Below are 12845 nucleotides of genomic sequence, written 5' to 3'. Positions count from 1 at the left end.
GCTGTTGCTGGCATTTCAAAAACAAGCTACTAGTAGGCGACTGAGACGTTCATCGCGTTTCTGCCGACGTGCCGGGAGACCAATGATTGGAATGAAGTACATTGGTTCGAGCTGTGGTAGATACTAGACTACGCACATCCTCACGCAACTTAGGGTTTCATCCTCACTGCTTCAGAGAAACCAATGTGTAATAATCAGGTTTTCCGGCATGATTCAATACACTCCTAGTAGCAAATGTAGCAAATGTAGGAGTCATACAGCAAAATTCTGCACATGCCATCGGCTGCGCCTATCTAATTAGATCAAGCAAATTGTGTACAAATTAGATACTATGCGGTGATACGGTACTCCTTGCTGCAGCAACGCTGATAGGGAAAACGAAACGCAATGATTCAATACCCTATTCGGCACGCACATGATTTACCAGAACCAAGAAACTCGATTTAGACGCTATACCAAGTGTACGATCACGCCGTTCCAACACAGGCTCATGTACACAAAGGACCCGTCTACTTTTGTTTTTTTTTCTCTCGTCATACATCACATCCATCCTTTGTCATCTCCCTGCATCCAAGCCAGCTAGTGCTAATCCATTCCTTACGGACGTCCAGTGGCAAAACAATAAGCCAACCTTGAAGAATAAAAAGGAAGAGTGAATGGTATTAAGTTCATCATCACAAAAAGTTTGTTTACACCGTGGTAGTGGTAGTCCAGAACCGAACTCCTGGCCTGCAACCTAGCCTCCCGCCCAAAAGCACACCCTTGAAGCACACATCGACGATCACACCTCTTACATGAGCAAGAAGGTAGCGCCGAGAGCGAGCAAAAGGGTGCCGGGTGCGCTGAGGGTAACCGCGCCGGCGGTGGGAGGGGACGACGGGGTAGTCGAGGAGCCGCCGCCATTGGAGCCACCGTTGTTGGAGCCGCCGCCGTTGCCGGAGCCGCCGCCATTGTTGGAACCGCCGCCGGCACCGCCAGTGGGGGAAGCGGAACCGCCACCGTTGGAGCCGCCTGCCGCGCCGCCGCCGGGGGCCTGGGCCTGGGCGACCTTCTTCGCGGCCTTGGCGTAGTTCTCAATGCTGCGGGTGGCGTTCGCCTTGGTGCTGTAATTGGGCGGAGCAGGTCAGCATAATCTGTCATTCCAAGTTTACGTGTGTTTGTGCGAGGTGTGTGTGGTATGGTGGGTGTTCATGCTTCTCGTCTCATCGTCCGGAGGCTGAAACGTGGTACTGCCACGAGGGAAGCACACTTCATCCAGGGAGTGCCAACACCTTTTGAGAAACTTGACGTATGCGGCGGAAAAAGCAAATGACGGGTAGGAAGAATCTCAGAAGAGTAGTAGAGGTATCGACTCACTTCTCGTTGATGACCATAACCATACCGTTCTGGCAGTGCTTGCCCTGAGAGCAGTACAGCCACATGGGCGTGGCAGAGTTGATCATGACGGTGAAGACTGGAATCTGGCCCTTAGCGGCGGAGGCGGCGACGGGCTGGTAACCAGAGTAGATGCCCTTGGCAGAGGTGTTGACGCTGGAAATGGGGATGCACGGGTTGTCGAAGTTGGACTGTACGACGGAATGGTTGCCGCCGCGGAATTGGAACTGAACCATGGAACCGACGGCAGCGTTGATCTTATCGGGGAAGAACTTGAGGGAGTTGTTAGTCGAGGCGACGGAGACGACCTGGACGTCGACGGCTGTGATTTGCGTGTTAGTCCGCTATTGTGTTCCCTCGTCTGTCCCCGTGAAGTCTTACCTGAAGCGACAGCGGCCAGAGCCGAAACAACCATAGCTGAGATATGCATCTTGATTTTTTTCGAGTTTTTCGAGTTGCAAGAAATCGGTAAGTAGTGTCGTGGATAGTGTTATCGAAAAGACGAGTCCAGAGAGTGACTACTGAAAGTTGGAGATATTCGAAGTAATAGCGACTTGCGCTTGGTAGGACTAGCCTCTGAAGAAGTTGAACAAAATTAAACGTAAACGGAAGAATAGAAAAAGAGAAGTAAATAGGAAAATCCGCCTCAGAATTGCTAGTGATTGAACATCTAAGGGAAGGAAGACTAGAAGTGGAGGGGGGTGGCGAGGGAACGGCATGAATTTAAGCAACCTTCGGGATCGTCCCAAGAATTGCACGTCGACGATGAGATGCCACAAAGGACCCTCAGACCCCTGCTCGGGCGACCGTCCTGGTCGTCTTGCATCTGAACAAAAATGCCCCACCCCGACGACGCGACATCAGTGTATAGCCGACAGGGCCGACAGGGGGCTTAAGGCGACGAGGCGAAGGGATGAGGCTTCGGTAAGCAGGACCTTTGGAGGAGGCGAGTCGAGGCGAGGCGAATGGACATTCAACATTGTGTGCGAGGAGGGGAAAAGGGCAAGGGGGGGGTGTGAGGGAGGCTGATGCAGCAGTGGTTGAAACACGTTTTGACCATTACAGCCGGGCCATGGGTGTGAGAGCCTACCCTGCCACCTTGCGTACCCGCCGTACCGTCACTTGTCTCTCTGTGCCAAAATGTCTGTAAGAGTAGGCCCATCCATGATGGACGTGTTGAGTGCAGCCCCGGGACAAGCAGAAACACATTAGCACCCGACCTTGCAGGAGATTGCTTGCCTTCTCTGCCATGGAGAGGCCTTGCCTTGCACTTGCTTGCTGCCCTCAGTCGCCGTCGGTGGATTCTTCCCTCAGTGGTTGGCGGACAGGAAGGACATGCGGGTCAATTCTGCCTTACACCACCTCGTAGCTAATATGATGGGTTTTCCGTAAGGTGCCGTGTAGGGAGCCCTTGTTTCCCGTCGCCAGACTTGCCAGAAGCGTGGATGAGTAGTACGGGGAAACCCAAGACCCTCGGAGCCAAGACGCGCGGAAGGACAAGAGTCCAGGAAGGATTGGGGGGAGCCGTTCTAGCCGAACCTTCTCCTCCGCCGACGTCTTTCTAGTAAAGAAATGAAGGGATCTGGATAAGCAGATCCGAAGAGTCGCAACATGGTTGAGTTGCTCAGAGCTTGCACTAGTTGCGGGTGGATCATGGTTTGATGCACTATGCCACGCCACACCGCGGCATGCTCAACGTCAATTGACGATGACGGGCCGGGATGAGACCAATGGAGAGGGAGCGAGAGGAGAGAGAGAGAGAGAGAGAGAGAGAGAGAAAGAGACGGCAATTGGGTTTTCGCGACACCAGCCACCTTAGCACCAAGACGCGTAATTACGGCGCAAAACGCAAAAGCTCTGGTATGCTCGCGGTGGGTTGTAACGTCGGCAGAGTTGGGACCAGACCGATCTTGACAGCGGCCAAGACAAGAAAAGAACACACGCTGCAACGGCAGTTCGTCCGCCTCGAGTCCTGTTGGGAAGAGTCATCTCATCAAGACATCAGCCCGTTCTGCCCGTCAAACCACAGGCCACCACTAGAGCGCATTCGGTTCAAGAGAAACTCACACACCTACCACCCAACTTGTCAGACGAGTGTGTGTGTGTGTGTGTGAACTGTGAAGCGAGGTTCGCGACGACTCGAATTGAGAACCCCCGGCGTCACGGCGCAACTCTGCAACGAGACCAAGACAAGCCAACGTTTTCACGCCCCCGGAGACGGAGGGTACTGCTGGTCGAGTGGTGGTAGGGGGAACGGAGGAAGCAGAAGTTGAGACTGGCGAGGAGAGGTAGCGCGTGTCAAACCAAGTCGGACAACGTCGAAGCCGAAATAAGGTTTAGACCCGCACAGCCCGCCGTGCGACCAAGTACCTCCGAAAATGACCCGCTTATTCAACTTTCCTTCCTCTTCATTGGCTGCAATTGGGCTGCCGGCGGCCAAAAGAGGCTAGCGCTCGCATTTGCTCCACGTCTCCTTCAGCCCTCTAACAGTTTCGCGACGTACCCTGTTTCACCCAGTCCGTCACTTCCCAGTTGCTTCTCTCCCCCAGGGCCTGTCCATCCTCTCCTCCGCGTTCGCCTCCCACCTTGACGGGTCTTCCTCACCACCATGGATGACAAGGCCTGGCTACCCTTCCCGTCCGTCCCCATCCCGGACCACATTGCGTCCCAGTGTTGGCGTGACGTCGTCCGTCATCCCACTGCACCCTTTCTGCCCTGGCGTATCCGTAAATGCCTACCGTCTCCGTGTCTCCGCCAGTCTGGGGGGCTCTAAAAAGAATTGCCCGATTTACAAATGAACTGCCCACCAAAAGCAAAAGCAACAACCAATCCATACCCCTGCTCGCCTAGGCTTTTTGAGCCTGTCCGAGACTCCAAGTTGTAGTGTATGCCGGTCAACCGTCCCGGTGCGCCGCCGTTGCTTGTCATTGCTCGACTGCTGCTCCCATCATCCTATCAGGTCTGTGAGCCTCATCCTAAACGATTTGAGCACACACACTTACACAAACACCTCCACAACCCTCCACTCGCCTAGCAATAAGAATCGTCGTATCCCAGTTCTGTCACAGTCGCGGCCCTGCTTCGGTTGTCGCAGGAGAGATGCCCATATAGGGACATCGGCGTCTGATATTTTACTTCTCCTCCACTCTACGGTCTACCCTGCTCATGCTCTGCTCTCGTTCCATTTCCTCCCATCTCCCCACTCCCCCCGGCCGTCTTGCCCGCGGCCAACGACAATCTCTTCACCCATGGAGGAAAAGGAAAAGGAAAAGGTGAGCATCTCTGTCTCACGCTGTCACTCAACGAACAGCAATGCTGCCTCGACCAGTCGTAGCAGCTGCGGCAAACAGTCTTGGATATGCAAGATTCGCTTTTCCGAGATCTAACATCCCGGCCTCTACACCCCACACACACACACACACACACACCACCGCCCCGGCATTTGCTTCGTCTTCTTCTTCCCAATCAGGCGCTTCTTCATGCTCCTCTTTTTGCCACAACGGCTTCTCCGACTCTTGACTCTTTCGTCTCGTGGCTCTTGAGCCCGCCTGGCTTGCATCTCTCTGCCTTGCTCATCGCAGCCCGCAGTGTGCGTTAGTGAAAAATATGGTTTCCCTGGACCTGCGCGTATATGATCATGTTCCCTCTTTCCCTGGTCCCACGGCTTCCTTTGTCCGCTATTTCACTCATCCGCGCGGATCATTCAATTCACATCCATCGAAACCTCGACGCCTGACAAATTTTCAAGGAGAAAGCTCACTGAAAAACATGGCCGCTCCTGGGACATCAACGCCAAGACCATATAGCCGCCTGCTGATATACTTGCAGGGACCCTCTTTCGCCCGCCGTCTATCCGAATAACACGTTTCGTCGTCCAGACAATCCTTTTGACATGGCCAGTCGGGGTCAGTACTATCCGTCACAGGCAGAGAAACGAAACGCTCCTGGCTTGTATCGACAAGTAATCAAGCCCATTCAATGACACTCTACGGGTCAAATATTCCCTCACAAAGCTCAGAAGAGGCCTAATAATAGTGGACGACTGTGGGCAAGTCTGAGTGCCTCGTCGTTGTCGAAGGTTCAACCCATGGGTGAAATGGCAGGTTATTCTCGCTCCATTCAGAAACCATAAACCGTGTTTGAACTGATCTTTTCTCCTCTCCTCTGGCGTCATCCCATCTTGCCTCCTCCACATCCGTTCCCTTCCTTTCTCTTCTCTTTACAGACGAGAATCTTTCCTTCAATGCACCACCGCCGCTCCTACCCTAGATCTCGGTCACCGTCCCGTACTTCTCTTCTATCCCCACCTGTCAGGACATGCAAGGCCAGCCTAGGGCGTATACAGGGCTTCACAATGAGTCCAGGGCCACCTGTGTCAATCACTCCTCGCCAAGCACTCTCGATTATTAACGTTTTCCTAAGCAGGCACTAGGCGATTGACGGCAAAGATGGGGCCAAACCTTTCTTTAACACGCACGACCGACTCGCCTTCTCTGAGCAGGTGTCCGAGGTGTCAGTTGACCGCAAAGGCTTCACCCACCCCACATGCTAGATCCCAGTGAAAAAGGGTATCAGAAGGCACATCCGATCGCAAGGCGGGATTCCAAGATTCGTTGCTCAGTTTGCCAAGACAGAGAGACTATCTATTCTCTGGAGACTCTTCACCCGGGTCTCCTACCACTTGGCCTCGTCACCTCAAGTTGACATGGCCTGAGAGTCCTAGAAGCCATACTCAGTGCCTTGGCAGTTAGTCAAGTGTCGACCACAAAGACGGTGCTTATGTCAACTAGACCAGGAACAAGTTCATAAATACTCACTTCCCAAGCTGCATACTCACATCTACTTACAAATGTTTTTTTTTTCTGGGCAAAACCGGGACAAACGCCTAGTTTGCATAGACAAATTGTCCCTCTACATCTCATCTCATCTCATCTCATCTAATTACAACTTTACAGGTTGCGACACCTCATCTGTAGACTTCCCACGTGGCCAAGAAAGGTCCAAGGGCCTAGCAGTCCACGGCCAAATCAGAATTACCGTGAAGCAGAGCCCATGACAACTGACCAAGCTTCTCATGTCCGTTCAGCGACGTCGCACTGGGAGAGTGCTTGTAAGTAAGAAACGAGAGATGGTAAAGGGAAGGCGGTCCGGGACAAAGACGGACGTGATATCGGGTGAGACTTTGATGGTCTTGGGGCCAAGTGCAAACCAATCAAGTTGCCTTACAATTAATGTGCTTCCTAGTGTTAAATAAGCTTGATTGGGAAAGCGGAAGCTGAATCAAGCCAGAGGTAACAACCCCTGGCGACTTGGTCGAGACACTTCGTGTAGACTGAGCTATCATTGTATTTTGATTTCTGTAGTGAAGCGAGAGAGAGAGCGCGGAACTTGTTTCAAACTCTTGCTTCAAGGTAGGAAAATATGGGGAATGCGGCTCAACCGGTTAAAGCAAATCCCTAGCCGTCACCCGTCTCTAGGAACAACTATCTCGCTACCCCGACCTTCGGATATTTGTTTAGGAGACAACCCAGGTGAGAAAGAACTGCAGAGTCCAAAGAGACAGAGAGATAGAGGGAGGGGGAAGATCATTGTGTCAGCGTAAGGTTTCATCCCAAGACCCTCCCCCAGACGCGACGACCCTCATCATCGGATACCGTGCAATGTTTGCCGATAGTCAGTCAACTGGCCCAACACGATGGGTAAAAGAGACATGTAAGAGAGGAATCCTCTCGGACTTTCTTCCAATTTCGTCTGTCTAGGTAGCCATGCACCTTCCCTCTTACCCCTCCAGGTCTTTGACATCTCTGCTGTCAAGCCTGCCGTTTCGTCTGAACCCACAGATACAACATTGAGGCACGGGAAGGCTTCGAATGGCAGTTCATGTCGCTGCTGGTTTTACTGCTGTTATAGCTTCGTCTGGACTGGGAGACGAGCGGAGAGTTGTCCGTTCCATTCAGCCCTTTCTTTAGTGACGACAGTAGCTAAGGTAGGTAGCCCAGTGAACTCGGTACCAGTTGCCTGTGGGATGCAGGGGGAAGGGTGGGCAGACTTTGATTTGAAGGCATTGAGACCCTTTGACACCTCCAGTCTCGATGACGGCCCGGGGTCGAAACCTGAGCCCCCATTTGGATGCAGTTTCGACTTCGGCATCTTTATCCGTCCCTTTGACCGGGCCGGCTGTGGCAACCTCAACTAGACCACGGTTCGCCAGCGATAGATACCTGCTTTTGGCGCTGTCTGTCATGCACAGGCAGGCGATCCAGACAAAGATTGGTCTGTAATGCGTCGGGCAGCGTAGATTCTAGTATCAAAGTGCCGTGTTCCACCCTCGTGGCCCCGTTGAAAACATGTTGAAACATCAGAGCATGGCTGCGCTCCACATGATCGACCGGAACAAAAGTCTTGGCTTCCTCAGAGACTGTGCTACTTTCTCGTGGGTAGCAGCAACGCCTCTTCACATCTACTTCGCGAACATGAACGGCAAATGGCGGATGATGGATTGAAGATCACGACACTGTGTCATGCAGATCTGACAAAAAATGCTGCAAGACTCCTGTTACGCGAAGCGCGATCTTTGTGTTCCATCTCCGTGCCACAGTATGCCGAGATCGAACTGATTTGTCCTTCGCTGATGACCTGGCGTAGGTTCGGCGAGCACCTTGAGACATGCGGGATCGGTAGCGACTTTTCGTCAACGCAAAGGTAGCGGGGCAGTGTTGAGTCGATGGCCTCAATAACGTACGTCGTGCGCGACACAAAGATTGAAGAATGTGGCTTGAGGTCTTCCAAGTCCGATCGAAGAGCATTTCCCATGCCTCAGGAGCTAGTATATGAGAGGTGTCACCTTTCGTTACCTCATCTTTCACGAAGTCTCAACTCCAAGGCTAGAAGTCCATGAGCAGCTGAGGTGCAATCTTCTCCAAATCCTCAACCTGTTGTCAACCAGTCAGTTAGCACCTTCTTCATTGTAAGACATGAAGCCAGCGCAAACCAACCTCAAGAAATCCACCAGGCCTTTCATGCACACATCGCGCAATCGCCTCCCTCACAAAGATATCCATATACTTCCCCGCCGCTAAGTTCGCGTCTTTGCTGAGTCTCGTGTCGTCCTTCTCGAAGAACTCATGCAGGAGCCGTGTCAGCAGCTCGGGCGGGATCGTATTGTCCGGTTCTTCTTCGCCGTCTTCTCGCTCCTCTTCTACTTGCTCCTCCTCCACATCGTCCGTTTCGCGCCGTGCCCGCAATCCCGGTGCGTCACTGTCGGAGAGCTCAGAGGGCCCCGACTTCTTACGTGCCGGCTGCTGCGTGGCCTTCCGCTTCGTACCAGTAGCTTGCTGTTGAGACTTGGTAGGGCCGCCGCGCTTCGCTGTCTCGGTTGCTTGTCTCGGCATTGTCGTGGTTGTTGTCTGCTGATGTTGCTTCAGGATTGATGAATTGCTTGCATCGAGGTGGTAGCTTGACCAAGGTGTGCGTCAGATCGATAGAGCTGGCGAGTCAATTTCGGCAACAGAGATTCCACGTGTCGACTGCGTGATAGCCCACTTCTCCAAGTAAACATAAACTGTCAGATGTCAGAGGTGCATCTGTTGAACGGCGAGATTCGATCTGGCCTGGTAATCAGGCGATTAGAGCGGGGAGCACGTGGGGTGATTTAAAGCTTAGAGCGGGACGCGACTGTCACTGTCACTGCGGAGTGCAGGCGTGTTTGAGTCCACTAGCAACAAAAAGGCCATTGACCAATCAGAGCAGGATAACGACGACACCAATGGACGCCGCCTTATCGAGTCAGACTACCATTAACACTGCCATAAAACTCGAAAAGACCGCATGTTAAAACATTCAAGGCTTAGATGAGAGCATCATTATAGAATCAAAGAAATCTTCCTATTGTGCCGCGGAAGTCTATCATCATGCAATACCAAGGAAAATCCACCCCAGGATCGACCAGAAGCCGGTAAAGTCCAGCGAGGACAGGTGTTGCGTGAACGAGTGCAATCGGAAATTGCTTTAGTGTACAAATTACAGTGGATTAGGTAGCAAGCAAAGCTCTTCAGGTCATGTAAGAGAACGCCTTGCCAGATGCCAGTCTAAACCACGAAGGACTGGCCGATCCAGGCGTGCCACGTCTCGTGGTGCCTGCATCCATAGCCCCTCCACAACATCCCATCTTCCCTATTTTATCAACCGATTCCTCATCTGATCCTAACCAGCAACGAATCCCCACAGCCCGGGTATTCGCCAACTGCCCAACCCGCCACCGGTGAAGAGTTTATACACGAAGAAGTGTCAAAGGCATTTAGCCAGAGCCACCCTTGAAGGCCTTGCCGAAGAGCAGGACCTGGAGCTGGTCGTAGATGGACAGGACACCAGCACCGGCGACACCACGGAGGATGTTGGCACCGGCACCCTTGAAGAGAGACTTGACACCCTCCTTGGCGACGATCTGCTTTCCAGCGTCGAAGGAAGACTTGTACTTGACGGCCTCGCCAGAGGTCATCATCATGCGACGGCGGATGGTGTCAAGGGGGTAAGAGGCGATACCGGCACCGGTGGTGACGAGCCATCCAAGGGCGAAAGAGGCAAGGAAGTTGTTGGCGAGGTTACCGGTGAGGACAACGGGCTTGATGGAGTCGTACATGCCGAAGTACAGACCACGGTAGACGACGATACCGGCAACGGAGGGCATGAAGCCACGGTACAGACCGGCAATACCGTCGGAGGCGAGGGTCTTGCGGTAGACGTCAACGAGACCGTTGAACTGGCGCTCACCACCCTTCTTGGCGGACTTGGCGTCGTTGGCCAGACGGGTACGGGCGTAGTCGAGGGAGTAGACGAAGAGCAGGGAAGTGGCACCGGCAGCACCACCGGAAGCCAGGTTACCAGCCATCCACCAGGCGTAGCCGTCACGCTCCTTCTTGAAGCCGAACAGCTGCTTGAACTTGTCGCGGAAAGCAAAGTTCAGGGCCTGAGTGGGGAAGTAACGGATGACGTTGGCAGTGTTGCCACGCCACAGGGACATGACACCCTCATCGGCGGCGGTGCGCTTGAAGCAGTCGACGATACCGTCGTACTTGCGGTCAAGACGACCCTGCTTAAGCATCTCATCCTATGAAGTTGTTAGATGCAATCTTGAGTAGTAGCTCCAGCAGCGGTGGTGGCCAAGGTCACGTGTAATATCGCGATGACTTTTCTGACCGGGGTTACCCGGTCCGACCTTGGCCGGCTACCTGTCCAGAGTGAATGGATGGCAGTGTTTACTAACCTGGTTCTGGATGAGAAGCTTGATACGCTCAATGGGAGCGGCAGCAGTCTTGGAGACAGCGGCGGAGACACCTCCCACTGTAGGATATTGTTAGTGAATGTTTCATGGGTTTATCGCATTGCCAAGATCAGCTTGCCGAGGTCGGGAAGCTGGTTGATGACAATCGCCGGCATCGTGGTGGTTTGTGCAACGTACTAAGGAAGTCGGCCACGAAAGGCTGTGAGAAAGCAGTTAGCAAATTGATTCATCCTCATGTTGACGTCCATATCGAGGGTAGAGTATGAAATGCTCAGTCCAGCGCGTCGGGTCTTCCACCAACGATGATAAGCCGAGAAGCTGACCATTGTCGCGCCCAACCGAGTCCATCGGGTCGAGACTCATTGCATCTCGGTTATTCCATGGCAGGATACGATGGCTATTGATGGTACATCGGTGATGGAATGAAGCGACGTCGCCGGCGAGGTAATTTTTTTTCCCGCAGCCTCGGATAACGGACAGGGGGAGGAACAGGAGCTTACCGGCATGCCCAGGACCTTCTGCTTTTCGACAGGAACAGACATCTTGGCTGTGGGTTTCTTCTCAAAAGATCAACCTCAGAGAAAAGAATGAGCGGAGATGGACGGAGGAATAGAAGGGGATGTGAAGACGGAAGAGCGAGTCGAGAGAATTTAAGTGCTCCGACGGCAGCAGGTTTGAGGGAGGGAAAAAAAAATTCCTGCAGGGTGGCCGAAGAAGGAACAGCTTTTGAGCGAATCTTTCCGGGTTGCGCTAAGAAAGGAGCACCGACCACCCCAGCCGGGCTCAGGGTGCGTAAGAAGTGGACAAGAGTGGGTCTCTTTGCTGGCCCTCCAGACTCCGTTAGTGTCCTCTTGGGTGGGCAGGCGCGGGTGGGTCGCCCCCTTCCATTGCTCCAACCCCCAAGATCACTGTGGGAAGGTGCAGCAGAGACGAAGTTTTTCTTTGGCCCGGCAACTCAGGCCAGCTCTGTTGCCTCAGGCCAAAGCGCTAGTTTGCCATGGAATTGAGATACCGGTTCACCCCGAGATTTGCACGGGGACTCCGCGGCCTGTGTTTCTCCTGCACTTGTCGGGAAGCTGGACGGCAGCTTCGTCCGTCAGGTCTTTAGTGCTCACTACCTAGCCGGGCACTTTGCGGAGTGTCTGTCACCGAAAAGCAAAGCTCCAAAGTCGAGACTTCATTGTAATACTCCGCATCAGTCACGGTGTTATAATGAATAATTAGGGGCAACCATGTGTGTCTCTAGCACCGGGAGAGTTGGTGGCATCAAGGTGTCCCCGACTTGGGCTAGGCAAAGGGTGCGGAAGAGGCGTGGATGTGCCAAACAGCAGGCCTAATGAGATTTCATTCCAAGCCTCGTTGCTCATCAGGAAGCCACTGTAGTTATCCCGTCTCTCTTGTTCCAGAAACATCGTCATTAGCGTCTGCGATATAACCATTGGATGGCATAGCAAAGCATCGCTGCTGCCGCTGCCGCCGCATGCTCCAAAATCGAAGGCCCAGAAGCCCGTCTGCTATGGCAACAAGACATGACCGACGGATATCTCATCCGGCCCCGTGTCATCAAAATCCTCCTTCATCCCGAACTTTGTCTCCATGTCCCGGGGCTGAGCCGCCCAGATTGGCTGGCTGGGCCGGGCACCTCTAAGTTCTGGGGTCTTGTCAGCCTGCAAAAGCGCAGCATCCAATTCTTTGAGCCGCCGCCGCTAATTCGCAATCCGCCAATCGACCTGCATCCGCCGTCCCAGACAGCCGAGCTTAAAAAAAGAAAGAGACGCAATTCACTGGCTCCAGAATCCAGGGGCATGCGGCAAGCCTGGCCCGGCCGAGTCAAGGCCTTCGCTTGCTCCGGGTCCATTCAGCGAATCTGGCAGGTCTCCCAGTGCGCATCCTTTTTGCTTCGCGCACCCTCTCCGCAGACTAGGTGAAGACAGTGACATGCGGTAGTGTCCGTATCCGTACTGAGGGCCGCAGATGGGACACTCACATGCCTCAGGCTGGGCAAGCGGCTCTCGGGTCAGGGTGCTTAGAGGAGTTTTGTTTACATTTGATTCGATTCGTACAGGCTCGACGGAACCGTCGTTTGGAAATGACGGGGCAGATCTATGGATACGGCCCACGACAGCCAATATAAATTTTCGCCATCCTTGATAAGGGAGAAAGGGATGTAGTTTCGCCTCCGCAGATGCAC

The 12845-nt window shown here is 53.4% G+C and overlaps 3 protein-coding genes across 3 annotated transcripts; all 3 read right to left on the bottom strand.

Moving 5' to 3' along the window:
• Positions 1-790: 790 nt before the first annotated feature.
• On the bottom strand, positions 791-1804 carry CORC01_11471 (extracellular serine-rich protein; the record flags this gene model as incomplete). The annotated part of the gene is made up of 3 exons (XM_022623095.1): positions 791-1103; positions 1357-1696; positions 1756-1804. 3 exons carry the CDS (start codon positions 1802-1804, stop codon positions 791-793), a joined length of 702 nt encoding a protein of 233 aa, XP_022470412.1.
• A 6454-nt stretch (positions 1805-8258) lies between these two features.
• On the bottom strand, positions 8259-8765 carry CORC01_11470 (uncharacterized protein; the record flags this gene model as incomplete). The annotated part of the gene is made up of 2 exons (XM_022623094.1): positions 8259-8306; positions 8370-8765. 2 exons carry the CDS (start codon positions 8763-8765, stop codon positions 8259-8261), a joined length of 444 nt encoding a protein of 147 aa, XP_022470411.1.
• Positions 8766-9670: 905 nt separating this feature from the next.
• On the bottom strand, positions 9671-11196 carry CORC01_11469 (ADP,ATP carrier protein; the record flags this gene model as incomplete). Its single annotated transcript, XM_022623093.1, has 4 exons — positions 9671-10480; positions 10637-10713; positions 10832-10853; positions 11155-11196. 4 exons carry the CDS (start codon positions 11194-11196, stop codon positions 9671-9673), a joined length of 951 nt encoding a protein of 316 aa, XP_022470410.1.
• Between the last annotated feature and the right edge of the window lie 1649 nt (positions 11197-12845).

The sequence above is a fragment of the Colletotrichum orchidophilum genome (assembly GCF_001831195.1).
Source record: "Colletotrichum orchidophilum strain IMI 309357 chromosome Unknown Scaffold_125.1, whole genome shotgun sequence".
Taxonomy (NCBI): domain Eukaryota; kingdom Fungi; phylum Ascomycota; class Sordariomycetes; order Glomerellales; family Glomerellaceae; genus Colletotrichum; species Colletotrichum orchidophilum.
Note: the sequence above shows the minus strand (reverse complement) of the source record. Positions and strands in the feature narration are given on the sequence as shown.